This window comes from Tricharina praecox (assembly GCF_024521635.1).
Source record: "Tricharina praecox strain CBS 144465 chromosome Unknown BZA05scaffold_57, whole genome shotgun sequence".
Lineage (NCBI taxonomy): Eukaryota > Fungi > Ascomycota > Pezizomycetes > Pezizales > Pyronemataceae > Tricharina > Tricharina praecox.
Window position 1 is genome coordinate 12269 of NW_026250459.1, and position 27194 is coordinate 39462.

At 53.8% G+C, this 27194-nt stretch overlaps 8 protein-coding genes across 8 annotated transcripts; 5 read left to right on the plus strand and 3 right to left on the minus strand.

Moving 5' to 3' along the window:
• The first annotated feature begins 1093 nt into the window (after nucleotides 1–1093).
• BZA05DRAFT_231038 (major facilitator superfamily domain-containing protein) lies at nucleotides 1094–2828 on the plus strand. The gene is made up of 4 exons (XM_051479815.1): nucleotides 1094–1326; nucleotides 1396–1511; nucleotides 1566–1813; nucleotides 1872–2828. Exons 1-4 carry the CDS (start codon nucleotides 1268–1270, stop codon nucleotides 2787–2789), a joined length of 1341 nt encoding a protein of 446 aa, XP_051334601.1. The 5' UTR covers nucleotides 1094–1267; the 3' UTR covers nucleotides 2790–2828.
• A 220-nt stretch (nucleotides 2829–3048) lies between these two features.
• On the minus strand, nucleotides 3049–4185 carry BZA05DRAFT_413598 (uncharacterized protein). The gene has a single exon (XM_051485198.1). It carries the CDS (start codon nucleotides 4173–4175, stop codon nucleotides 3207–3209), a length of 969 nt encoding a protein of 322 aa, XP_051334602.1. The 5' UTR covers nucleotides 4176–4185; the 3' UTR covers nucleotides 3049–3206.
• A 2041-nt stretch (nucleotides 4186–6226) lies between these two features.
• Nucleotides 6227–8677, plus strand: BZA05DRAFT_413604 (uncharacterized protein). The gene is made up of 3 exons (XM_051485199.1): nucleotides 6227–6421; nucleotides 6488–8359; nucleotides 8436–8677. Exon 2 carries the CDS (start codon nucleotides 6524–6526, stop codon nucleotides 8345–8347), a length of 1824 nt encoding a protein of 607 aa, XP_051334603.1. The 5' UTR covers nucleotides 6227–6421; nucleotides 6488–6523; the 3' UTR covers nucleotides 8348–8359; nucleotides 8436–8677.
• A 391-nt stretch (nucleotides 8678–9068) lies between these two features.
• On the plus strand, nucleotides 9069–10200 carry BZA05DRAFT_413606 (uncharacterized protein). Its single transcript, XM_051485200.1, has one exon. It carries the CDS (start codon nucleotides 9368–9370, stop codon nucleotides 9836–9838), a length of 471 nt encoding a protein of 156 aa, XP_051334604.1. The 5' UTR covers nucleotides 9069–9367; the 3' UTR covers nucleotides 9839–10200.
• Nucleotides 10201–10426: 226 nt separating this feature from the next.
• Nucleotides 10427–14185, plus strand: BZA05DRAFT_477893 (P-loop containing nucleoside triphosphate hydrolase protein; the record flags this gene model as incomplete). Its single annotated transcript, XM_051488330.1, has 3 exons — nucleotides 10427–11498; nucleotides 11766–11921; nucleotides 11970–14185. The coding sequence occupies 3 exons, from the start codon at nucleotides 10427–10429 to the stop codon at nucleotides 13973–13975; spliced, it is 3234 nt and encodes a 1077-aa protein (XP_051334605.1). The 3' UTR covers nucleotides 13976–14185.
• Nucleotides 14186–14745: 560 nt separating this feature from the next.
• BZA05DRAFT_413609 (uncharacterized protein) lies at nucleotides 14746–16290 on the plus strand. The gene has a single exon (XM_051485201.1). The coding sequence runs from the start codon at nucleotides 14770–14772 to the stop codon at nucleotides 16135–16137; it is 1368 nt and encodes a 455-aa protein (XP_051334606.1). The 5' UTR covers nucleotides 14746–14769; the 3' UTR covers nucleotides 16138–16290.
• A 4283-nt stretch (nucleotides 16291–20573) lies between these two features.
• BZA05DRAFT_439852 (uncharacterized protein) lies at nucleotides 20574–22193 on the minus strand. Its single transcript, XM_051486558.1, has 3 exons — nucleotides 21792–22193; nucleotides 20893–21722; nucleotides 20574–20826 (listed from the first exon to the last, which is right to left on the minus strand). The coding sequence occupies exons 1-3, from the start codon at nucleotides 22131–22133 to the stop codon at nucleotides 20775–20777; spliced, it is 1224 nt and encodes a 407-aa protein (XP_051334607.1). The 5' UTR covers nucleotides 22134–22193; the 3' UTR covers nucleotides 20574–20774.
• Nucleotides 22194–23451: 1258 nt separating this feature from the next.
• BZA05DRAFT_380555 (uncharacterized protein) lies at nucleotides 23452–25502 on the minus strand (the record flags this gene model as incomplete). The annotated part of the gene is made up of 4 exons (XM_051481917.1): nucleotides 23452–24665; nucleotides 24746–24827; nucleotides 24971–25026; nucleotides 25079–25502. 4 exons carry the CDS (start codon nucleotides 25500–25502, stop codon nucleotides 23674–23676), a joined length of 1554 nt encoding a protein of 517 aa, XP_051334608.1. The 3' UTR covers nucleotides 23452–23673.
• Between the last annotated feature and the right edge of the window lie 1692 nt (nucleotides 25503–27194).

A 27194-nucleotide genomic window follows, 5' to 3' on the forward strand; every position in this document is an offset into this window, starting at 1 on the left:
TCCCGCGGTCGCCGGCGAGGCGTCCACTGGCCGCAGTGGCCGGTGTTTCCAGTGTCTACATCGAGCCTGGTCTGTCGCTCCCGAAGAGGTATGTACAATACATACTTTGCCTCTAGATATTTGAGTCGCCTTGCGCTCACTCCTAGTTATTCCCCACCGTTGCTTCTCTTCACCGTTCCTTCTCTTCTCTTGTCTTCCCCGGCCCGAGCGTATGTACCCCATGTACTCTACGTAGAGTACCGCACCTTCTTCATAGACGCGACGGGAGCTAACTAGGCCACCCAGCTATTCCCAATGGTTAAATGTGGACCCACCAATCGCTGCGCTTTCCGGGCTCGGTATAGTTGATTATGCATACAGTTGCATCTGACGGAGTTTACGAAGAGGTGGATTGGAGAACTGTCATCACTTCGAAAGTACATGTGTACGGTTCTCTGGAGTAGAATACGATTTCCAGGCGTCCCATCTGATTACACACCTACCTGTGAAGTGATCTACGAGCCATCCGGGGAAAGGGCGGGACCTGAGGTGAACGAGGGATACGGTAGGCTGAGCATGGACATCTCCGACCATCGGAGCTCGGCATTCGGATATACGGTAATCACACACACTTTGTATGGCCTGCAGGCAGGAATTGACTTCCAAGAATCCAAGTCCCTCGCCTCTTTCCCCACTAACTCACCAACTAGCAGGGTCATCTTCACCTTGCCCGCTCCGGTCCGCGCTATGTGTGTCCTTACACACGCCTGCTGGGTAAGCATACTTCCAGCGTGCCGATTCTCCGGTTAAGCAAGTTAATCAATCGCTGTGAGTACGGCAGCTGTAACTCTATCCGGCCAGCTTTTTAAAAAGATATATATGTAGAGCGCCCCCCCCCCCCCGCCCCCCCGGACCCTCGATTCGAGGGCTCGGTCAATCAATCCTTACTTCGACGATGATGACGCCCCCCGCAGAGCCTGCGCGCGCACACGCGCACGCACATGACGATGACGACAACAAGCGACACAAGCGCGACGGCGGCTCACTCACGCTGCAGCGAACATTTTCCGGCGGGGATGCGGGCGGCGTATTTGGTGGCGACGGGGGGGTGCTTGGGAACTCGCGGTCGCGGCCGGACGGGTGGTGTGAGCGGCTCGATATTGCGCGGGAGGAGGGTGCGGACAGCAGTGATGTGGAGAAGGCGCTGCAGGACGAGGCAGAGGAGGAGGAGGCCGCCGATAAGTGGGAGGTCCGCTGGGAGGACGGCGATACAGATAATCCAAGGAATATGAAGAAGTGGGAGAAGTGGGTGTGCACCTACGTCGTCTCGTCGGCGAGTCTTTGCGTGTAAGTCTCTCGACTTCCGGAGTGGGGGTAGAGAGTAGAACGGGGCTGATGGGATTGCGGCGGCGGCAGGACCTGTACGAGTTCCATCTACACGAGCACGTACACGCAGATCAAGGGCGAGTTTGGAATTCCGCAGCTGGAGGCAGTGGCCGGACTGAGTCTTTTCGTGATGGGTCTCGGAATCGGTTTGTTCCCCCGGCCCTCTCTTCTGCGTCCCGCGGACTGATTTGTGTGGGCAGGACCGATGATTCTCGCGCCGCTATCGGAATTCTACGGGCGGAGACCGACATACCTCGTTTCTTTCACCGTTTTCACCCTGCTGTTCCTGCCGTGTGCGTTGGCCCCGCATATCGCCGTGTTGCTGGTTTTCCGCTTCTTTTCGGGAATGGCCGGGAGTGCGTTCCTGTCTGTGGCCGGAGGGACCGTGGGTGATATGTTCTCCGGGAGAGACTTGGGTGCTCCCATGATGATCTATACCGCCAGTCCTGTACGTCCCGTCGTCCCCACGTCCATTGCTGAGATGAATGGCAGCTGATGAGTAATAGTTCGTCGGCCCCGAACTCGGCCCCCTGCTCGGAGGCTTCATAAACCAGAACATCAGCTGGCGGTGGACATTCTGGATCGTAATGATCTGGTCGTTCCTCGAGCTCTGCCTGCTATACTTCTTCGTCCCCGAAACCTACACTCCTGTCCTCCTGCGTCGGCGCGCTGTGCACCTCCGCGCCACCACTTCGCAACCCTACTACGCCCCCATCGAGAACCTGACCCGCAGCATCCCGCGCACGATCGCCTGGTCCTGCCTGCGGCCTTTTCAGCTCCTCTTCTTCGAGCCCATGGTGCTGCTCCTGTGCATCTTCACCGCCATCCTGCTGGGCGTGTTATACCTGTTCTTCCAAGCCTTCCCACTGGTCTTCTCGAAAGTCCACGGCTTCGACCTGCAAACAATCGGGCTGACGTTCCTGGGGCTATTCGTGGGTATGGTAATTGGGATCCTCTCGGACCCATTCTGGGGGTCGCTACGGCAGCGCTTGGTCGCCAAGAACGGCGGCGTGAGCGAACCCGAGTTCCGCTTGCCCTCGGGGATCCTGGGCGGCGTGCTCGTCCCCATCGGCCTGTTCTGGTTCTCGTGGACAACGTACGCCTCCGTCCACTGGATCGTCCCTATCATCGCCTCGGCAGTCTTCGGCACCGGCACCCTGCTGGTATTCTCCGGAGTGTTCACGTTCCTGGTCGACGCGTACCCGCTGTATGCCGCTAGCGCGCTCGCCGCGAATTCATTTGTGAGATCGTCGTTTGCGGCTGGGTTTCCGCTGTTTAGTGGCGTGCTCTACGCCCGTCTGGGGTATCAGTGGGCGGGCAGTATTCTTGCGTTCTTGACGGTCGTTATGGCGCCGGTTATGGCGGCTTTCTTTTTCTGGGGCAAGAGGATCCGGAAGGGAAGTAGGTTTGCGGGCGGGAAGTAGGGGGCTAACTAGTGGGTTCATGGGAAGCAGAGTGCATTGGATAGACGTGTGGGGGTTTTGTAATGTGTGATTGTTTCTTATGATGCGTTGCATGGCTTTTGGGCCTTTAGACGGGATTTGGGGTGGCTCGTTTTTGATGATAGACCTAATGAAGATCGTTTCCTATCTACATATTGCGTGATGGCATGGGAAGACTGACTGACTCTTCAATCTCAATCTCAATCCTGAAACCGATTGATGCTGTACGGTGAGCTATTGTCGCCAACCTCCCTATCATATATCTATATACATCATGGGCAGCGCGCCCTAATCATATCAAGTCTCGTCTCGTCTCATTGAGACACTCCACTCTATGTACAGATTATTCCTTAAATCCAGGTCTCGATTGATTATTTTACTTGACTTGCAAGCTTCTCCTCACCACTTCGGCTTCTTCGCTGCCTTTGCCGCTGCCTTTGCCGCTGCCTTGCTTTCTTTATTTGCTTTGGCTGCAGCAGCCTTGCTTCCTTTGCTTCCTTTGGTTGCAGCTGCCTTGATTGAAGCCGTTTTGATTGCCGCTGCACGTTTGGGGCTCGTCTTAACGACGGTAGCCCAGGGATTCGATTTTGCGGTTGCGGGTGGTGTTGGCGGAGGTGTTGGTGGTGGGGAGGCTGGGGCGGCCTCTGGTGTTGGTGTTGGTGTTGGTGTTGACGATGATGCTTCTGATCGTGTCGTAGGCTTTGAGGCCGGTGTCTGTTCCAGAGTGGCAGCTGATGTAGGAGTTGGTGTTGACGATAAGGCTTTTGACCGTTTCGCAGGTGTCTTTTTCGGAGTGGTAGCTGATGTAGCAGTTTGTGCTGACGATGATGCTTTTGACCGTTTCGTAGGAGTCTTTCTCGGAGTGGTACTTGATGCAGCAGTGGGGGTTGGATTTTTGGCGGATGATGATTTTGCAGTCGTCCAGAGACTATTGTCCATAACCAACAGCTTCTCAACACTCAACATGTCACTCTTCGCCTTCGCGGCCCGTGCCTTCGCCATTCTCGCCCATGAAACAGCCGCCGCCTTAGTCCAGGTCGCCGACTTGCTCCCGGTCGCCGCTTTGCTCCAGGTCCCGCTTGGCCGGTGCTTGGCCGGCTTTATCCCCCTGGGTCCCTTGCCGACCGGTTTCTTGCTCTTGCTCGAATACTTGAGGACACTGTCCATCGCCAGCAGTGCTTCCACCGACAGCGCTGCAAGATCTTTCACGCGGCCGCCGTGTCGGATAATCGACGTTTCCGACTCCTGCATTTGCAACTCCGGAAGTTCCCCGCCGAACCGGGTCCACAACACCCTCTCCGCCGAATCACTTTCCACCACATCATTCATCTCCTCCCCCCGTAGCGTAGCCTCCAACCACTGCCCCATCGCCCCCTCCTCGAGCCCCTCCTTCACAACCCCCACCGGATTCCCATCTTCCGCCTCGGTGTTGGCCCGCTGCACAAACAGTGCACGATCCTCCGCCGCAACTCCCTTCCCCAGACTCAGCAGCATACGCGGCACAACCTTCTGAGCCAGCAGGAGGCCCCAGCCGTGCCCAGGAACGAAGCCATTCGGCGGCCACCTTTTCGCATTCCTCCGGGTCCTATCAAACCTGAGCAGCGGGTCGACACTATACTGATTCCCCGAGACCACATCCGGGAACTCCACGCCCGGGCTGGCAAAAAACAGCAGCGGCCCCGCAAACGGGTCGGTCCAGTACAGCTGCGGATCGCTCCCGTAGATTTGCCTGCGCAACATGGGATCGTAGCCGCTGCCCATGCGCCACGTGCCAGTGGACATGTCCCACCCCGCGTTGCCCTCCGCTATTCCTTCGGTAGAGACGTCAACCACCGGCTCCGCCGCGGCCACCGCGGCTATGGTACCCGGCCCCTGCGTGATCGCCGCCGCAATCGCAATGCCGCCCATGAATCGGGACGCCAGCAGCCCGGTCCGGCTCTCGGGAAACAACAGCCGCGTCTCTGAGACCGCGGCGAGGACGTCGTGGAGTACCTCGGGGAAGGTGGGCGGCTTGCCTCTGTAGATGGGGGTTATGATGATTGCGGAGGACGGGGCCGGAGGTGCGGGAGTGAAGAGCGGGAGCGAGATTATGGTGGGTGTGCTTGGGGTGGCATCGGCGGGCCGTTCAATGTGGAGGCGGAGGGTTTTACGACCGGGGACTGGGTGCAGGTCGCTGTCGTCGATGTGGAGGTGGAGGTCGCTGTCTTTAGTGGGGAAGTGGAGGTCGTCATCTTCGGTGGGGAAGTGGAGGTCGTCATCTTCGGTGGGGAATTGGAGGTTGCCATCTTCAATGGGGAAGTGGAGGTCGTCATCTTCGGTGGGGAATTGGAGGTTGCCATCTTCAATGGGGAAGTGGAGGTCGTCATCTTCGATGGGGAAGTGGATATCGCTATCTTCGATAGGGAGGTGGAGGTCGTCATCCACAGCGGTAGAGGGTACAGGTACGGCAGGTGGTGAAGTAGTAGTGGTAGTAGTACGAGCAGCGGCGAGATGTGTGGAACTGAATTGCCGTAAACGACAGGGCCGAACAGAACGCCTGAGGGCTGCCGAGAATATTGGAAGTGGCGGCTGATGCAGTGGGCGCAGTGGGCGCAGGACGTGGAGTAATCGTGCTGACATGGTGGTAGTCATGGTAATGGCGACGGAGGGGACGTTGGGAATCAACTTGAGATTAAGTTTGGGCCAATTTTTAGGTGACACAAACATGCGGAAGCAAATTAGGCGAGGGCGGTTTAGCTGCCGCGGGGTGGTGGGGGGCCGGGGCATGGTCTGCGGTATGCATAGATATAGTCTCTATCACTGCACCCAGCAGTCATCACTCTAGAACTGCCTCTGCAGGCAGAATTGAATGTCCCGAGCGGAATACCAGGAGGACGCAAACTAGGAAGGCTGTAGATTTCACGGCAGCACTTTTCGAGGAGCGACGATTGCGTGAAGAACTTACACAACATATTTGTTCGATAAACGAAAACAACAGAATGCGGTAGAGAACCAAGAGCTCAGATCGCTTACCGGTAGGAATGCGGCGATGGCCGACCTTACGAGCTGGATCCACTTCCAGTACAGCCGCGCTCTTGTCTCGGCCCGTCCAGGTGACTTCTTGCCGCCGGTTGGGCCTGATGCTCTTTCGGCTGGAGCGGGAAAGCCGTGAGGGCCATACTCAGCCGTCGCACAGAGACAAGTCTTGCATGTTCAGCCAGTGCAATTGCATGTCCAAATCCCGCATGGGTGCGCCGGCCAAACAACCAAGACCTGCGTAGGACGGAGTCTGCGAATACTGAATGCCAATCAACGACGAAACTCAGGCTGTCATGAGTTTGTCCACGTGATGGACAGTGCGCTTGTGTCACCCGAAATAGCGTCAAAATGAACATAAAAAGACGCCTGGCCCCTTCTGTATTAGTGTGCATGTATGCCAAGAAGCTTGTTTTCAAGGGACAGTCTTCGACCTGGGCCCGGGGGCAACGTCTTCCCTCCCCACTCTCTCGTTCTCTGTTTGGCATCCTCTCGTCCTCGCCTACTCTACGCGGGCCAGAAGTCTCCTCACTCGTCAATTGCCAGCGGCTGTTCTCCTCTTGCCTTCCAGAACGTGTGACTCTCCTCCAGCTGCTGCGGTGATACAGACACTCCCACCTCCGTGGATACCCCGCTAATCTGGCTGCTAACACGACGGCGTTCAGAGGGACGAATCCATTCGAGAGGTTGCGCGACCGAGCATGAACGCGGACAGCTTCTACGACACTCTCCTTGCCTCAATAGGCCATGGTGGACGCGAGAAAGATCGTATGCGAGCGGATGTTGCACCACCACAAATCGAGGCCCCCGTGGCCGGCGATGTTGTGATCAAGCCAACTCCTGCAATTGCCCGTCCTTCTCCGCCGGTTGTCAAGACGGAGGGCTCACGGTTGGATGTCGTTAGTCGCCCCCCACGAACTACGCTGCCCGCCGATACACCTGCGGTCAAGGCCGAGTCTGTCGAAACACCAGCGATCGGAGTCGGGGCTGCCTCTTCGCGAAAGAACGAGCCTCTCGCTTCTTCGGCCTCACCCCCCAACAAGTCATTGACCCAGCTGGAAGCGGAGCTTCGGGCTAGACTGTTGGCTTCGACCAAGAAGCGGAAAGCCCAAGGGGCTAGCCGACCTCCCTCGCTACCACCGTCCAAGAGACCGCCGAGAGGATCCCCTGTTTTCACAGCCGTCCCGCTGACCAGTCGGTCATCCGGGGAAGAGGCTTTGCCCAAGCAACCCAATGTCCCCCAGAGTCCTGTATCCCCATTCGTCCCTGCCCAAGAAACCCCAACGGTGTCTCAGCCGCACGGAAAATTGGCGTTGCCTCCCAAGCCTCCCCAGCGCGACGGCTTCAAGCTGCGCATCAAACTGCCCTTTGCATTTGCTGGGTCATCTTCCATTACGCTGGAGACTGACAAACTTCCGCTTACTACCCCCATCTCCGCAATCCTTGATCTGTTTAACCGCCGCTCTCCGCTAGATCATTTGTACTTTGCCCCCCCTTCCCCCCGGGATGAACCCCACCCCGAACCTACGCGGAGTGATGCGGACGAAGAGGGTGTTGTCGGTCTAGGTATTGCGATAGACTCGGGTCAGAGGTTCTACCGGGATCCACCTCGGAATATGGGAGTCGGAGGATGGCGGGATCCTGCACCTAGTAGGGGCGGTCCAAATTGGGATCCGGGTGTCGGAAATCTGAGGGCTACGTTGGAAGATGTGGCAACTGTATTTGGTGCCGAGATGGTTGAGTGCGAAATTCGATGCGATCCGCGCCCTAAATCTTCTCACCGCCGGGGAAGTGGTGGAGGAAGCGGATCCGCAGCAGTCGACTCGAAGCAGGCCGACTATTATGAGGAAGATGATGACGAGAAATGGCAGGAAGCCAAGCCTGAAGATGAGTGGGTCTCACCGGCCGTGGAGCAAGGCCAATGGGATTACAATATGTATGTCGCGCCGGGGTCGTGGGATGCTGCCATGTTTACGGCAATGTCAATACCCATGGACTGGATCCCTGGCATCCCTGGCATCGCCGCGTACCAGCAGCACCGCACACCCCAAGAGCCCGACCTCGAACCCGCCCAGCGTTGGATTCCCGGCCACCAGGACTACAATGATGCCGGTTGGAGATTTGGATTTGGCCGCAACGATCACCAGGAGTCTTCGCTGCCTACCCGTTCACTTCCAACGCACATCAATCCTCCTACCCCAGTTCCCTCAACCGCTACTGCTGGTCTCACTCCGCCAATCCCCACAGGTCCGCGCACCTCAACAATTCCCTCTCACGTTCCCCCTCGCCAGCCTGCCACTGAGAATAAGAAGAATAAAAAGCGTGGAGGTAATGCGGCCCGCGGTGGTGGAGGCGGCAGGAAAAAGAACAAAACACCATCTGGCAAGAGAGGAGTTCGGGGTGGTGGCAATGGTGGTGGTGGCAATGGTGGTGGTAGTAATGCTGGTGGTAATGGTAGTGCCAGTGGTGGTGGTGGCAAAAGTGGTGGCAACAGTGGTGGCAGCACCGCCATTAGAAGCGCTTAATCCACCAACCAGGTGAGCACTCTTCCATTCCCGACCTCGGTCTGTCATACCACGCCCGCCAGTTGCGTGTGTATCTGATAGGCTACAGGTGTTTGACGACGTGCACGCCACGGTTCGAAGTCGCTGCACGGTTTTCCATTTTCCTTTTCGTACAATTGCATTGGATGGCGGTTTCTGCTTCCTTGGCATATGGTGTTTGCCTGCTTTCACATACCGTACTTCTCTGGCTTCTACTCTTTCATGTAATGTTACCCCCTGTTTCATGCGTTAAGAAAAGTGCAAGATTACCTAGAATCTTGTACTTCTTAATACACCTTTTTTGCCTGTAAAATGATGTGGCTTTCGTGACCTGCTTCATCATCTCGGATCACTCGTGCGTTGAATCGACCACCAAGATGAATCCCTGTTGATGCGTGATGACCGTGGATATAATGCTGCACCAAATAATGTTCGCTTAAGTCAGCTGCAATTGATTCCGACTTGAAGACTGGATTCAGTGATGAGTTCAATGTCGATGTTCCATCTAGTCCGTGGACCGGACCGATGCGCAAATCGTAAGACTATGCAACCAGCTGGCCGGTATGCGAACTCGACAAGAAAGGCTCAACCAATAATTATGCCAAAGCATAATGCAGCGGGCTACCAGGTAACATGACTCGACCGCGGGGGAAAATGGTCATTATACCTAACTGCTGAGTTGTGATCTTCAGCTCTAGTGTTTCTGGGTATTACCGTTATGGTTCGGAGATCATGGTGGAGATTGGCGACTCGCGAGCCGGGATGATAGAAGGGAATTTCTGGGTCCGCGAGAGCTGGCCGGCTTGCGAAATGTTCTCCAGCTTTCCGAACTAGACAGTTCGTGAAATTTGAAGCTTCAGGCTCGTCGAATGGATAGAATCAATGTGCTGCTGCAATATATATGCAACTCGAACACCTCCATCCAACCTGACTGAGTGCCCACCTCAATACTAGCCCGCTCCCCAGAAAGCAGAAAGTAGAAAACCCCCAGAAAATAAAAACATGTCTCTTTACTTCACAAACCGCCCCAACCCCGGCGCACCCTCCCTGTTACTCTTGCTAACGCTCGCGCTTCTCATCCCTTTCACGCCGCCGAACCCCTCGCACCTCCTGCAGCTCCCGCTGCTTCTCGGCGCCAGCACTCCGCACCGCCTCTGCACTCCGCTGCTGCACTTCACCTTCCTCGCGGGGATACTATCGATCTATTCCTCCATCACACCGCTAGCCGCCTGGTCGCTCGCCGCGTCGGTGGGGCTATACGCGCGGATGTTCCCGGCAGGGACTAGCAGGAGCGTGGTGGCCAAGTTGCTGTTGTATCTTGCGTTGAATGCTAGGCTGAGGGAGGGCTGGGAGATCACGGGTATAAACTGTGATTTCACGGAGGGGTGGTGTAATGTGCGCGCTGGCGCGTGGCAGCGCATAACTGTGTGGGCCGCTGTTACGGCGGTGAGGTTTTGGCGGTTTGGGCCTTGATTGGATAGCATATGTGGAGAGAATTGACATTCCCCATATAGTGGTTGAGAGGTGGGATAGGTCTCGCAGGTAGAGGCAAGGTAAATGACACACTGTGGGTATCTGGTATGCAGTGGAGAGGTCATTCGTCCTGTTGGCGTGGCTGATCTTGGAAGCGCCTCGAAGGTAGGTATGGAGTCTGCCCTGAATAGCGTCTGTTTCCGTCGTTCAAGTAGGTGAAGTACTTGCAGGCTTCATGAACTGGGACTCTCAGTAGAGGAAAGGAGAGTACAGTTGTCTACCCGAGGAATGGGCCAAAGTTCAAACGCGATTTGCGAGTTTGCGGGATATATACATAGACGCGGTGTATGCTAAATTAGATCAAGTGCTCGGGAGTCGGGAGTCGGAGGTTGGCCGCAGTCAACTCGGCTGGATTGTGTAATGGCCACGTGACAGTCAGAACCTAATCGCGCCCCGCACTTCACACTATCTACGGTAACTCACTAGCAACGACACGCTAGCTGCAACGTTTCAACTGCCTCGAACTTTACGCCCCACCCACGACGATAGTTAATTGCAACGCGCCGAATCCCGATACCACAGCCCATCATGGACGCCATGGACATCGACATGCCCTCACCGGTGGCGCCGCCCATTTGCGTGCTCGACAAGCTCCCCGCCGAGATCCTCCTACAGCTCACCGACTACCTATCGCAACAAGAGCTCCAAGATCTAGTCAAAGCGTCGCCGCGCAGCCAGTCGCTGCGCAAGCTCAACATCCTAACATTTGCATGCAAGACCTTCGCGCCCTGGCGGCGGCGCTGGACGATGTTCAGCCAAGCATATTCCGCCGCGCTCCTCGAAGCACAGGACGCCGCATGGAACGCGAATCCGACCGGTGCATCATCGCCCGCGATCCAGTCGTTTACCGTGTCCGTCGTCAGCTCGGCGCAGGTCCACCGCGAGGGAACGGTGAAAAAGGGCGACAAGGAGAAGCACCTGGAGTCGGTCATGCAGACTGTCTTCGAATGCTATGGCTTTCTCCCGCCGAACTGGGCGGCGAGCGCGGCAGAGCCGTTATCGCCTTCGAAACATAGTATCCGCCAGCTGAAGCGGTATACGTTGAGGAGCGAGGCGCTGCGGTTTCCGGTCATCACCGAGAGGATGGTTTTTGATGTGATTAAAGGGCTGTTTGATGAATCACAAGCGGATGAGAGGGGGTATTTATGCTTGAAAAAGCTAGGCTGCGAGTTGGGGCTACTCAGGAATGAGCTGGAGACAGTGACCGGCGCACCGGTATCTCTCATCCGGAGGATCGTTCCGCACCACAACATAGAAGCCGGGGAGGAGCTGATGCAGTGTTATATGCTCATTACGGCATATTTGATGTACACATCTCTCGAGCCGTCACAGCTGCGAGGGGTAATTGTGCGTGCGACTCCGGTGGAGAACGTCGGGAAGCACTACGATGATCGGCGTAAGGTGCTGACGGAGTATCTCTGCTTTTTGGGGCTGTGGATGGATCTGTGGGAGGCGCAGATAGGGTTGATGAGGTTTCCCAGGGAGTATAGAGTGCCTCTGAGCGCATTTACACCGCAGAACAGACGAGTGCTGCATGGGGCGTTGAAGGTGGCTCTAGGAGAGATGTTTGCGCCTGCAAAACCAATCATGAGAGAAGCAAGTACCTCCAGCCAAAGACTAGCACAACCGCCTTCTACGGCAGCGCCAGCAGTAAGGAAGGGAACTTTTGCACCGTCGAACCGATCACACTCTCTCACCATGGAGTGCTCCTCTCAACCGACTCATGGAGGCCGCCGTGGGTTTCAAAGAAGCAACTCTTGGGGGTTGGATGGCTTCGGATCGCAAACATGTGCAGAAGCACCTGAGACGCCTATATCCACATTAACAACCGAGCAAAGAGGGGTGGTAAACGCCGAACTAAACTCAGGCGAGCTCATGAAGATCCGAGCTTATGCTGGCACCGGGAAAACTAGGTGTCTTGTAGAATACGCAAAGCTGCGACCACGGAAGACCTTCCTCTACGTAGCATTCAACAAGAGCGCTGAAATGGATGCGAAATTGAAGTTTGGATCCAATGTGACTTGTATGTGCCCTTCGTTTGGTGCAAGCAGGTCAGGCTTATAGTTTTCAGGCAAAACCGTTCATGCTCTCGCTCTCAGTGTGCTCAGTCATCTCGCCCCACACGTCTATGCGGCCAAGGAAGATGAAACTATGCCGATCCCGAGCTTTTGGGGAAGTAAACAACTCGTGGAACTGCTGAAGCTCGACGAGGAACAGGTCATCAGAGATTCACTCCAGAACCCGGAAGCACACTACAAGCCTGGCCGCAGGAAGAAACGAACCACCGCAGAATCCGATCGCGCAGCACAACCAGGATACCAGCCCAGCCAGACTCAGGATGGGCAAAAGAAGCCATTTCCTACCGCCGCCACCGTCGCAAATGTCGTTAAAAGGACTTTGGAGCGGTTCTGGAACTCTGTTGAAAGCGACGTCCAGGAGAGTTGCTTGCCGAAGTTCATGATCGAAAAGCTAGGCTTGAAATCCTCGGTGGTGTTGCGGTGGGCTAAGGATATTTGGCGGGATATTGGGCGTGCAGTTGCACCTTGGCTTCCCCACGATGCGTATCTCAAGCTTATGTATCTCTTGGGCGTGGGAACCGAGGGTGACAAGAGGGCGTTTGGGCATTACGATGTCATATTGTTCGACGAAGCCCAGGACGCCAATCCATGCATGGCCACCATCATTCTTCGGCAACAGGCGAGGGGCGTCGCACTGATCGTGGTCGGAGACCCCTACCAACGCATCTACGGCTTCCGCGGCGCCGAGAACGAGGTTTTCGATGACGAAAGGTTCCCGCCTCAGACGACGCATTATCTTACGTGGAGTTTCCGATTCGGCGACGGGATAGCTTCGGTGGCCAACATCCTTCTCAGCGCACTCGGCGAAAAGGTTCCAGTTAACGGTGTCCGAAAAATTGACTCCGTTAGTGCCGTAGCAAAAACCGCACAGTTAGCATCGCATCCAGAGGAGTCATTCACCGTAATATTCCGCAAAAACGTCTCGTTGATAGAATACGCCATCATGCTCGGTATCCAATGCCCCAATCACAGGATGTGCCTGAAGATCCAACGCAACTTCCGGAAAGCAACACTGTTCACCAACCTCCGCGAAGCACACGCACTCCTACACGAGGGCCGCATCGCAACTACCTACCCCCTCAAGAGCTGGAAAACCTGGGAGGACCTCAAAAACCACATCGAAGCGGAGCATGAAGACGGCGGCTCCTCCGATTCACCAATTCTCAGCCTTGTCGTTCAGCTCGAAAAAACCTTAATGGACCCAACCTTCCCCGCACTCCTCCAACGTGTGGAAGCAAACGTCCTCGATGATTCGGAAATGCACCTCGCGGACATCATCCTCATCACCGCCCACCAGGCCAAGGGGCTAGAATGGGACCGCGTCCACGTTTTCGACGACTTCAAACCCGACTATTCCGTTCGCAACCGCCTCCAAAAGATCAAATACTGGCGCGAGGAAGCATGCGTCCTTTACGTCGCCCTCACCCGCGCCCGCAAAGAACTACTAATCCAGTCTCCTCTTCGAGAATGGCTCACTGGCGACCGCGGCTGGCAAAAAACATACCTTCAGCTGAAACCCAGCACTTGCCAGTTCATCGAATCTGCCATGGACTCGTTTCAGCTAGAGTTTGAGCCACTCCGTCAACTGAGCAATATCCTCATAAATACCCACAACCTCATCCCGCCGAACAGCTTCACGGGAGTTATCGATCTCTCGCCGAACTTGAACTCCCCTGTACGAGGGGGTGCGGTGTGTCGCCCCGGCCCTACGTTCAACGTCGCGCACAGAGAGATCATGTGCCTACGCTGCGCTTCATTGATCATGTCGAATCTCCCCGTCCATCGCCACGGAAGTTGTCCGGAAACGGAGCAGTATGTGCGCGTAATTGTTCAGAGGATCTTGAGGCTCGAGCAGAGCGAAGATGATGAGGAGGTCGTATGGTGTGAGCGATCCCCATGGGTGGAGGTTTGGCTGGCGTGGGGTGGCGTTGAAATGGAGCGCGTTGATTTTTGGGGTAGAGGGGTGTGGCAGCAGTTGGTGCGGGATGTGGAGGAATAATGTTAGGGGGATATAATTGTAAATGGATACGGACGATTCTTGGGTGCCAACTTAGGTTACGGTAGTGTATTGAGTATGGTACATATTACCTATTTGCATTGGGAAATGGACTTGCTACACTATGTTCTACGAAAGATGCCCCCATTGTCTCGAAGGTCTTATATGTATATCATACTTCTTTGTCATATGTACGTCCTCTCTAGATCAGAGCTCTGGACGCATAGGGTCCAACTTCATTATGTGTACCAGTGCGAGTGACTCAAGGTGAAACGACCTCGCATTGACGAGTGGTTCGTTGTGATTCTCCGGTAAAAGCACCCCTGTCGGATCGAACGGGTTGTTTGGAACTTTGGGTCGCACATATATTCTCTATATCGACGTGAGAGCTTGATATAGCCTGTGATAAGCGACGAACAGAGAATGTTAACTCTCGTCCTACGTGACTACTACCTACTCTTTATCGTGCTATCCGGCGGGCTCCTTCCGCCGTAAACGCGCGCGAAGCTGGCGGGAGTGTCCGGTCAATTTTGGGACGGGTTTTGGGTTTCGAGGATAGTTGCTTCTTGCTTGCACTATAAACAACCGCGAAGGACTTTACGAGTGACTAGTTGCACGATTCCTGTGGCGCGATAAGCATGGCTAGTCTTAGGTGTGGAGCCTTGGAGGAGCAATCATGCAGTGTAACCAGCTGTGCTGCTCCCTGTATTCCTTGAATTCCCCAGCCTCCCAGCGCGCTGCGGGGACAGTATAAGTTGGCATAATCCTCGCAACTTTCTTTCTCGAATCCTCATACGATGGAGGAAGAAGAACTTACGACACTGCAAATAGACAGATACACCCGCTCCCTCGCCGCATGTCTCGCCCCCGGCCCACTCAACGGCCAGTTCGTGGGCAAAGTTACGCTACCGACGAAGCTCGAGGCGATACTCCCAGAGCGGGTTAAGCCGCCGCATAGACTGTGTCCCTCCATCCCCGTGGAGTCAATCGTTCAACATCTAAAGGATTTGCTGAGCGACGGTCTGGGAGCGGAATTGCATTCGGGCTGCAATGGCGACCTGGCACATATCATCTTGCCAGTTCACCTACCGGTGGCGAAGTATAACGAGCAGCAGTGGAGAGGAGCCCTAGCTGGGGAGGTGACAGAGGAGGAGTGTAAGGCTGCCGCTTTGTTATTTCCGGCTATTCCACCCTTCGCTCCTATGTTTCTAGGAGGCACTCGTTTCACGGAATTCACGCCGACACCCATATCGGTGAAATCGGCCGACCTGTTTACGGCTACGTCTGAGAATAGACTCGAGGGTAGCTTCGCACTCGGGGAAACAGAGACATATACCCGAGAATCACTGCCACCTAAATCGCCATCTACAGTATCTCAAGCCTCCTTACCGTCCTTTGAGTCGCTCGCTCTAAAAGCCCCAACCTCACCTCACCTCCCAAAGAATAAACCACTCCCATACCGAATCCAACACACGTTCCTCCCATCACTCCAAACCCTCCTCGAGGAAGCTTGTCACAGCTACATCAATGTTCACAATCAGCAGCTTCTCACGAAACACGGCTGGACAGACCCGCAGGCCGCAGAATTGCATGTGTATGTTCGGGAGATCATTGCTATCTGGCCCGGGGGTCCAAGTGCACTCCCGATGCTCAAAGCACTCCCGCAGCTGCGACATGAGGCTGTTCACCGGGTTCCAGTCTCATTCGCCAGGATGAATGTGTTTTTTAATTTGGCGCTACTGTGTACGGATGCCCTCGGGACCGACAAGGTTGGAAAGAGGATTCTCCGACTACGGAAACGTTTCGATCGTTGGCACGATAAGCAGTCGCTTCAGGAGGATCTGGCTGAAATGATGGAGGAAAGGATGAGACACCTTGAGCTGGTGCAGAGGAAAGTCGCAAAAGAGATATCGCAGTGGGAGGCTTTCGCATTGCAACGCACGGCTTGCCCGCAGCAACCGGAGCGTGTCGAGTTGGCTCGGCTGATGGCAGCTGTTGAACCCATATTATTCCCCCAGGCGGATGATTATGGGCGGGACGAGGAGGAGAAGGAAGAGGAAGAAGAAGGGGAGGAGGATTCCGGCTATGCCCAGCTGCATCATGGTTTCCCGCAGTGGAAATTCAGAGATGATACATATGTCGGGGAATGCGAGACCGATCGGTAGATTGGCTGTTGTACGATGTTGATAGTGGCGGGGAGAAAAGAGAAACGTGTAGGTACTTGGTGTTGAGGGCACTCTGACATCTCTCTTCTCAATTACATCTGTGATATGGCTAGAGATACGTAATCATCTATTGTATTGTACAATACATCGATGGGCCAGGTGGTTGGGATCCCAGTCCATGTTGACCTGAGCTATCGCGAAAGCATTTCAGACGCTGAGCTGGCGTCGTGGTGTACGGCAACCCACTTCCGGTGGAGCTTTGCCGGATCTAGTCTAATTTTAGGATGTGTTTCGAAACTGAGCCAGACTCCAGGGACCAGCACATGAAGTTACCGGCGGTAAAAACTGAAAAGAGACCCAGGGTACAAGGAATTCGGCAAGCCGCATTTAAGTAAACGCGAGGTTTCATATAAACTGGCTATTAGCACAAAGTGCGGCTCATTTGCACTGATAATTCAGGCTTCAGCATATAAATCGGCCTTTCTTCCTCACAGCGTACGGGTTACAATGTTAGGCAGCCCGGCAAGTAGGCGTTTGGTAGCAATTGGACTCTCGCCTCCACAACCGGCAGCGAAAGGGTGTCACGTGATACTACCGAGTGATATCTACATATTTAGCACCTACTACCTAGCCTACTAGCACGCGAGCACCTGTTAAGTACTGAAGCAATTGGAAAAAACAGCAGAAAGAACTGTGGGGAGGTGGAAAAGATCAGCCGCAGAGGGCGGGACCACTGGCGAATAGCGAACCTCTTTGCCGATGAGCGGATGGCTGGAGCAATCCTCAAGTTCCTCCGAGACACGGAGATCTGTAGAAGGATACCAGAAGGAAGGGAGCAGGGCCCACCGCCGAGCGTGACGTCGGGGGTGGACTACGGGGGCGAGGGGTAGGATTTGAGGAGGAGAAGCGTAGCGGGCGCCGGAGGTGTGAGATTGGTTCGCTTTCTTTTGTGTTTTTCATTGGCTCGTGTACTCCTCTCTCGCGGGTAGGCGAGAGACGCCGATTAGTTAGTCTCACGGCACTGGCTCTCTTTGGTGTGGACGTCGTGATATACTTAGGTCTATAGATACGTCAATAAAATGATTCCCCCACCCTAGTCTACTGGTTAGTGGACGAGAGTTGCATGTGACAATAAGCTACGTGAATCGTGGAATCGTGGAGCCTTTTTGAGTGGATGCATTTGTCAATCCACGGCCAGCCTCGAGGCGCGGCATGCGTTGCCCACAGGTGAGACAAAAACCGAGACGGTGTAACTGTGGTGCGCAGCCCCGCATTCCTTCCGGCCAGCCATCGCACGTTCGGTGACGATATAATTTGGGGTAATCCTGACGCCTTCCGCATGAATTCCCCATACATACTATGGAGAACGAAGACCCTTCGAGACAACAACAGGTAGATAACTACATCCGCTCCCTCGCCGCATGCCTTGCCTCCGGTCCTCCCGACGGTCGGTTCGTGGGTAGTGCGCAGCTGCTCGCGAAGTTCGAGGCGATACTCCCTGCGGCCGGGTCGATCTGGCTGTGGGGGGGTAATGGATTCATTTACAAGAGGGCTATCCTTAACCAACTCATCGAGTTTTTCGGGGAGTGGCCTCAAAAAGGGTTTGCACGACACTTGCGGCAATATATTACCAAGCGCGGCGGATATGATCCTACTGCAGCACCTACCTGTGGTCAAGTACAACGAGCGGCAGTGGCGACGCGCAGATGGTGACGAGGTGACGGAGAAAGAGGCGACGGAGAAGGAATGCAAGGCTGCGGCGGCATTGGAGGAGTTCTTCCTGCTGGCGCAGTCTTGCGCGTACGAGTTCGAGAACAGCAATGTGCACGAGAGGATAGGTCGGCTACGGCAACGTTCCCACGACTGGTCGAAAGAGTATTGGCTCCGGTAAGATCTGGCAGAAATGATGGAGGAAAGGTTGAAACACCTTGAACTGGTGGAGAGGGAAATCGCAAAAGAGAGATCGCAATGGAGTGCTTTCTCATTAAAGCACGCGGCTTGTCCAGAGCAACCGGACAGCAATGAGTTGGCTGGTTTGAGGGTAGTTGTTGAATCTGCATTATACCCTAGTGACAGAGGGAGGGAGGAGGACCCACAGGAGGAGGAGGAGGAGAAGGAGGGGAGGGGAGGGGTTGTGATTATATCCGATTACATCTTGGTTTCCCACGCTGGGAAATCTAGGAGGATCCCAGGGTTAATTAGTATCATAGGTTGGATGTCTTAATATGTTGGTAGCCTTCAGGGAAGCAAACGAGAACTACATGTATCATACGAGTACTTTGTTGAGCACTACGGCACCTATCTTCTGTTGTGTTTTTGATGAGATTAGCTTGGAATATCAAATACATCTTGAGTTTATCTCGGACCAAATCATCCCTCGTGCTTTCGATGGGCTTGCCTAATCCGCTTCGTTGGCCAAACGATTGAACCCGTCGGAATATACGAAGCTCATGTCACATGACGAGGTCTGAATTTCGATACAGACAGGTTTTGAGCAGGATAGCTTCGAGCGCACTGAATACAGGCACCCTGGTCCAGGTCGAGGTATGCGATAGATTCTTTCCGCCGCAGTCGCGCGAGCTGAAGTATCGAGTCGCCCGATTTTGATAATTCGATTTGGACGTTTAGAATCATCTCCATCCCCGGGGATTCGCTGAGAGGTGTTACATGAACCCACCAGTACAGATGTTCATCCTCCGCCCACCCCAGAACTGGCAAGGTTGTCCGGGGAGATAGCGAAGCAACGAGTTATGCATCATGTCCCCGACGCCGCAGCGCCGAAGCGGCCATCACGGTTCTCCCCGGCGGTATTGACACATGGTCAACTCCAATAGAGTCCACCCTGTCTATTTATATCAATTCCGCATCACTACGATTTCACGTCTCACCAAGTAGAGGTGTAGATATTCTAAACGGGATCCAGCACTGCGCCTGTTGGCATAGAATTGTTCAACTCCTCCTCCCACTCCTGGTAACAACGAATGTGATGGGCTGCTACAAGTCGCCATCAGGATAGAGAAAGGTGCGTGAAACAATTGTGGAGAACTTTCGTGCGAATCGAGCTTCCTGATCCGTGGCCGGTCACTCGGATGCGGCAAGCATGCACACACGGTTCAATCTCCATCCCCGCGTTCATTCCATGTGAATGAAGCGGCAAAAGTATAACTCGGCGTATTCCTCATGTCCGATATCTTCAGATTATCGTAGCTTTCTTTTCATCCGGAATGAGAGAGGTCCTAGTTCGTCCCTGAAGTCGCTTTTGAAAGGGCTCTTTTCCAATGCCTCTCCAGGCTTGACGAGAAAAGAGCGCACACAGGGGAGAGAGATGAGATGGGAGGTTGACCGTCTATTCGATAGATGATGATTGAGAAAGAAGAATAAGAAGAGGAAGACCCCGCCATACCCGCCAACGTTAATTCCCACCGCTACTAACTACATTCGTTTCCTCCCGCCGACAGCTCTCCCATCACTTTCTCCTCTCGCTAACAGCTCCTCCTTCACTTCCGCCTCTCGCCGACAGCTCCTCCATGCCCAACGGCCCCGCCATCCGCGACGGCCCCTCCATCTCCGACAGCTCCTCCAACTCTCTGTCGCAACGCCGGATCTCATGTTGTTCGTGCATAACATTCTCGATTGGCGAACGAGCTGCGTGAATATCGGGGGCCTCTGCTACTTCGGGAAATAACAGTACATCGTTTTGGTGAGCGGGCTCTCCCAAGGCCCGGGATTCGGTACTTCTTGTGGAAGATTTTGGAGGGCGTCCGGTATGAGGCTTATTTTTCAGAGCGTCGAGTCTTGCATCGAAGCTTTCGCCTTAAGCTCGTTACTCTGCTCTGTGCAAGATCTGTCGAGCAGTATTGCGTTTCACACCAGTCTTCTTCGCGATATCGTTCCAAGAAAAGTCGGCTTCATGGAGCCCAAGTATTGCTGCTCTTTTCGATAGGAATGTTTCGTCCACGTTTTTCTGACATTGTGGGTTGCTGATGAACGAGTTTTCTAAGTGTCGTCACATATATATAGGGCTCCCAATGACGTCCTGACATAAGGCTCCGTCCCTCGTGACGCCAAGATTCTCTCTCTCTCTCTTAGCATTCGCGATGACGAAGCGGGGTGCCGTGACATCCCCATGACATTCCGGCCGTGTAAGTACTCTAGACCGAGCGAGCCTAATGCTTTCTAGCCTGTCCGAACCCAAGAATTGGATGGGCTGGGTCGTGAAGAGCGCCAGATAATTACTTACATACTCATATTCATGTTGGCAGAGGTAGGTGAAAAACGAAACCGATGTTGAGAAAGTTCCATCATTCGACCTACAGATAACTAATCCGCTATGAACCCAGAAATATCTTGAAGATCATGAAGCCTCTCACTCGTCTCGACCGCACGATTTCTGGGTAATTCAAAAATTACGAGTAAATATGTGTATAAACTAAGAAGCCCCGGTGCTCCGCCAACGAAATATCAGGGCCCTAAATCCTTTGTACACTCTCCCACCTCCAACCTGGGCTTGGCCCTTGGGGTTTCTTTCCCTTCGAGATAGTCGGACACCACCCATCGCCTCCACTAATCTCCCCACTGCCCTGCTGCTGAGTAATCTTTCAGCTTGCCAATAGTAACAGAGAGGAAGGGGCCAAGTATCATTCTTTTCCCCGCTGCCGCTGCTGCTCTATCCTGTCTAGAATTTGTTTCCTATCATAATTACTACTAGTTTCCCCAAATTTTTGGAATCAAGTCAAATACGAGGGAGGTACTCACGAAAAAGAGGGACCAAAAATCAGATAGCCTCCTTCCAACAGCACGGGTAGCCACAAGAAAACCGCCACGATCTGCCCAAAAGTCCACACATCCTCGGCATAGGCCTCTCTGCCCGCCATCTGTTTGATCCCAACTTTCATTGTTGTTATGATCGCTAACCCGACAGCTCCCCAAACCAGGCTGATCACGATATGAAGCTTCTTGGTTGCATTGTTCCATCTCCACTGAGCGGGCTTTATCACCTCAGCGGCTGTTTCCGACGGCCCGTTCTCGACGGGCGGGGTGTCGGGCGGATTGGATTTCTTTACTCTCCCGAACCAGAAGCGTAACCCCACCACCAAGGAAGCCAATGTGTACGAGTAGGGAAACACCCCCACGACGTAGAAGAAGTGCCTGCTTTTGAACAGGGGCGACTCGCACGTGTGGTCCGGGTATCTCTCCCCGCTGCTGGCCGCGAGTATTCCCGCCGCAGAAGCCACTGTACACGCGAGAATGGTGCAGATCACCGCCAGTGCGTGCCGGAAGTTCTCACGCGTCTCGCCACCTATAGCCGCTCCGGGCGGTGCGTGCTTCCACATGCTGCAGGCGATGGGGAGCGTTGGGATCGCAGCGATGATGGGAATTAGCGCTATGAAGGAGACCTCGTAGAGGGTTTTGGCCGTCACGAGGAAAACCATCGATGCAACCGACACCGGGAGGGAGAAGGCGATGCACGTGTCAAAGAATATGGTGCGCACCGTCCGATACTTTGATATGTTTGACGTTTCGATCATATGCAAGATTGCGAAAGTCGTAAATAGAATTGTCTCCAGAAAATACGCAACAATCATCTACGAATAAATTCATCACCGTCAGTAAGCAGAAACGCCAGTGTAGTTCCGCGGAAACACGAAACATACCCCGATGCCGCCGGTATCCGATTGTCCGGCGAATTTGGCATACGCAGTATTGCATATGTTTCTCCAGCACGTCCTCTTCGCCCGCTCCATGGTCGCCCCATTCATGGCCGGCGTGAAATCCCCCGCAGGTTGGAAGAGGTAGTTGTCGATGTAATCCTGGAGCTCCGCGGTGGTAACATTATCGCGGTACTGGTCGGGGAGGGCGAGACGTATGAACTCCGGTTGTGGCTTGCCGACGTCGGAGTCAGCCGCGGTGTCCGGAGATCCGAATAGAAGACCGACGCCAGTACAATTAGCTGTAAAGTTCAGACTTGATACCGGGACGCCTGCGAGGACTGACATTTTTCCTCTTGTCCTTGGTTAGAGGTTGCAAAGTAGGGAATCCACCTACCTACTTCGCGGGGCGGATTCCTACGGATTGTATAATAACCACAGTAGTAGCCGGCCCGCTTCCAATCCTCAGCAGCTGATGCTCCATAGGCATACTGGCCAATAAAAAACCAAAAAAAATAGTCAATTCGATCGGTTGGCTGAGATACGGCCATGTGTTGGTACGACGCAACGCCTGCATGAATGATTGCATGAATTGAACGAAAATCTAGATTCCACGATTAGAGTTGTGCAATGTGCATACTCCATATACTCGATCGATGGCAGTATCACCGCTCTGCGTCTCGCGTGTTGTAGATTACTACATAGTTATTATGGGCTGCATACCCATCTGTAATAGTGGGAACTTGAAGAGTATGTACCAATGCCGGAATACTCTGAGTCCGAAACCCTTCTTTCCTCTTCACGATGTTTTGTCAAGTTCTAACAATGTCTCAGTTGCTGGTCTCAGTTGCTGGCGTGGCTGTATGCATGCGCATGTCGGTCAGCCCGACTGTCAGGTTTTGTAGGTGCTCGTGCTGTGGTCAGTTTGTAGGCTGATATGTACCCCAAGCCGACACCCTTCCCCTCCAGCTGCAGAGTAGAGGGGTGTACCAATCCTCACAAGATCATCATTTCTAGCTCTTGAGAACGCCTGCTTCAACTGCTCCTCTTCCAATGGCGAAGTTTCATATGCGTCCTGCCAGTGATTGGTAAGGGAGCCCACAGAAGCTTTAGGATAGATAAACGGCGGTACTGTTGGTTGTCCTGCTTCTCGTTGGACAAGAGAACCCCTCTAGTTATACTCAGTACATGCTCACTCAATGCAGGGCACGATATGTAGTACTCTTAGGCGAGCCTTCGGCTCCCGAGCGCGCACGTTCAGCCGTCAGGGACTAGGTACATATTGTCGGCAAACGTGTACGTCATTATAGCCTTCCGGACGTCTAGCAATTCTGACAGAATCCGCTGAGGCAAATCCGCCGCCGTGCTCCGAAGCTTGTTCCAATCCCCATGGCCGGCTGCCGTTGGTTAGGAGAGGATTTTCCAATATTTGTGCCTTGAGGCCTGGGGTTTCAGAATTCCCGGTTAACACGTGGTAGGTATCGTTTGTAATCGCCGCTGCCTGCCTGGAACGAGTGGGGGTAGAGACTGCAGCCGCAGTGAGATGTCCATATATATTTCAATTCGTGACGCTTACGACGGTTCAGTGCTTATCGCGCGCTGCAGAGTTCACCAACTGTAGGTGAATATCCATCGACCATAGATAGGTTTGGGGGTGAAGGCATAAGTCGCTTGAATACTAAGGTTCAATATTCTAGAAAGGTATCATACATATCCGGGAAAGAAAATTGAAATCTATCGGGGTATCATTGTCGTCGTGATCCAAAGAAAATAAAAGACAAAGCAAGGCCGCCTACAAACACAGCGCTAAATGCCAAACGCAAGCCTCCAATCCGTCCCCCTCGCGAATACGTAAAATAGATACCACATCCACCAACCAATCGTCCCTTCACCCGGACAGTTTGATACAGTATCCAAAATCCCTCAGCATACGTCCGACCTCGACGAAGCCCCCAATCGCAAATGCAAACCCACCTACCACCACAAAGCCCATGACGATAGTCTCTAACCACGCCCACCAGGCTAGCTTCCTCCGGGCCTTAGTCGTCTGTCCCACCAGATTCAACGCGCCGATGACCTGGCCTACGACCAACCACCCCGCCATGAACAGCTTCTGTCTATTGTTGCTGCGGCCCGGCCGGAACTTCGATATCCCCCCGACGACAGCATATGGCAAGACCAGCGAAAACACCATTATCACTGCCACAGCCCACTGCCGGAACTTCTTGCTGCGTCTGTGCGATGAGCGTGAGAACACATAGCTCTGGCCCACCGGTTGCACGAGGATTTTTGCACGCGGGTCTTCCTGTGTATTGTAGGATCCATCGAGCGGCGGAATGAAGACGCTCCACGCCTTACGTCCGGGCACTGAGCGGCCATCGTCGTCAACCTCAATCGCCTTCCATCCGCCGCGCTTGCCGCGCAAGAATCGTAGGTCGACAAATTCCACGCCCGCCGCCGTCAGCTCGATGTCATTCTCCATATCTTTGCTCGCGGGTACTAGTTCTGCGACTTCACCGACGAATTCGCCGCCTTCGCGGTGCTCGGCTTCGAGCATTACGTCGGAGCGCACAAGGAAGAGACAGTCGTATGAGGCTTCCACGAGGTTTGCAATCGTGTTAAGAATGGACATTACGGTGTAGGGGACCACAGTGAAGCCGAAGGCGGCATAGCCATAGCGGGTGACTTGGTCGCCATAGGCAGAGTAGAGCGCATAGAGCGAGGAAATGATCTGGACTATGCCTGTGAAGGCTTTAGTTGCGTTGTAGGAGTTGGATATTACGATGTCGGTTTTGACAGCGCGGGAGACGGCGAGTGGCATCAGTTCAGTGCCGGGCGGTAACTTTGCTAGTGTGTATTCTGGGGGGAGTGTAAAATGACCTGTAGACACCACCACCACCATTTCCGTTAGTAACTGTTTCCTAGGCTGTATTTACAGACGACAGGAAGCACGTCCTTACCCTGGATCTTGTACTTCTCAGGATCGATTTTTGTGACACCCGGAGGTCCAATGATCAGTGTAGCCGATGAAGTTGAAAAACACTCGGCCGCGAACGCATCCTCGTCTATTTCCTCCTCCTCCTCCTCCCCCGTCAACATCGCACTATGATCCGAATCCGCATCCGCGTTAGGCCGCTGGTACACATGACTCCCCGGATCTCCGAGTAACTGCGGCCGCCCATCACTGCCTTCCTCATGTCTGCTCTGACGCTTTTCCCCCCGCCGGTGCTTCTTCTCCTTTCTGCGTCGCCGCTTAGCGCGCCGCTCCAACCTCCGCCGACCCCGCTCGTCACCCTCCACCACAACACACCCCTGTATAATCTCGCCGTGCGCGGGGCGCCACCCCTCCTCGCGCACGATTACACACAGCGCGTCGGCAAGTAACGCGCGATCCACATCGTTATGACCCAAAAACCGGCTCCCGCGTGCGATCGTGGCCGCCGCACCACTGATCCCGATGAACGGGACGAAGAGCGAGGCGAAAACGTAGAGGTAGTCGCGGGTGCCGCGGTAGCCCGACGTCTTTTTGTACGTGACGATGCGCGCGATGTAGTTCGTGAGGAAGAAGCTAAGGATTTGGTTCCATGGCGCTGGCCGCATGCATGCCGTGTTGGTCGCCTCGTCGAACTCGGCAATTACTTTGCGCAGCTGTAGGAGCGGTGTGGAGAGCGCTGGAGGCAGCAGCGATACTAGGAGGAGTAGGACCGTTCGTAACATCGTGAATAGGTTTGCGCCGCGGGGACATGAGGTGTGTTGGTAAGGAAACGACCTTGTCATAGAAGGGGAGACCCTGACCCTCGTGGTTGTTTTGACACTTGACCTGCGGGGATCTGGTCGTCGGAGCAACACACAGATGGTCTAGCCACATATGGAAGGCAACGCTTAAGCGCCGGTCATCTGCCGAGCCATTGTCTGTGAACGACAAACTGCTGGTCAGGATCACCTTCAGAGAAATACTTCCAATCTTAGATTACCACTAGAAACAATTTGTTAAATTATGCCAAGGAATCTTGGGGTAAGATAGTAATAGACTTTACCTTGAGATCGGGCTCAGAAATCCAGCAATCAGAAAGATTTTTTGATTCTGTTCACTATTACCTAGGTACCGAGTACGCACTTATACCGGTATCGACGATGTGAGTCTCAATGCAGGAAGCGGATATGGCTTGTAAGCGATCGAATTGGAAGCCGAGGTTCGTACTGACATGCACAGCCAGGGAGCTATCTAACACCAGCATTATTAGCTACCTAGATAGTCAAGTGGAAATATTTCTATGTATATCCGCACATCCATGCCAATGTTGTCTCAATTCGTTTGTTTGTTCGTTTCTTCATTGATCACGTGCGGCCCATCTAGAATATCGTAGTATACACACTCCCTTTCCAGTCCAGTGGTGTTTCTTTATAATCCCATGGTATCTCTTTCTAATCCCGTGGTATTTTTTCAGTCCCATGGTGTCTCTTTTTAGTCTCGTGACGTCTCGATTGTAGCGGATCATAATATCACTCCTGCGGCGAACGAGTGAAATCGTGAGGTTGAAAATTTGTAAGTTACCATCTTCCTCTTATACGACTGCGAGTTGATTGATCAAACAACGATAAGTATATGGGATAGAATATGAAAGTTCTACGTTAACCTCAATATTCGTATCGCTACAACGTTGACTGGACTCTAGTTTCTGGTCGGTATGTACAGTTTCAGCTAACTAAATATGAACGTTCGCTAGTCCGCCCCTTGTTAATAGCTCGAGCCCGAGAAAATATATGATAGAGCGTTGGGTAACAGCCCACTTCGGTCCTATCGCCTAAATTGGTGCTGGGGCGGTATCAAAAGATACCCGCTCTTTGCAGGTAGGCGGAGATTTCGAGCCGGCAGATGCACTGTAGGTGAGGAATTTCATATTTGGTATCACTCGACGCGCCGAACGTCCTACATACGATGAGGAGAAACCGATGTTTGCGGAAACGAAACGGAAAATATGTTTGCCGGTGGCACGTCCTAAAAAGTGCCAGCAACTTTTGGTAAGACCAATCAAGAACTCCAGCCAAATCATAAATGAAGTCCTTCCGGTTGATCGAGATTGACCATCAAGACATACACAAAAGAAGTACAAGGTTGCTTATCTACATACAGAAACCTCACTATTTCCAAGTAGATCGGAGTGACCGACAATAGTGTTATTTGAAAAGTTGCACGAGCTTCCCATCATCAATTTATCTACCAATCATTGCTTCCAACGCGGTCTGTCCCATGTTGTCCTTCACATCTCTGTCGGCACCACGTTCGATGAGAAGGCTGAAGACAGCCCGGTGGCCATTTACTGCGGCCAAATGCAGTGATGTACAGCCGCTAACATCCCTTGCGTCCTTTTCGACACCATTTTCGAGTAGAAGGCGGACGATACCCTG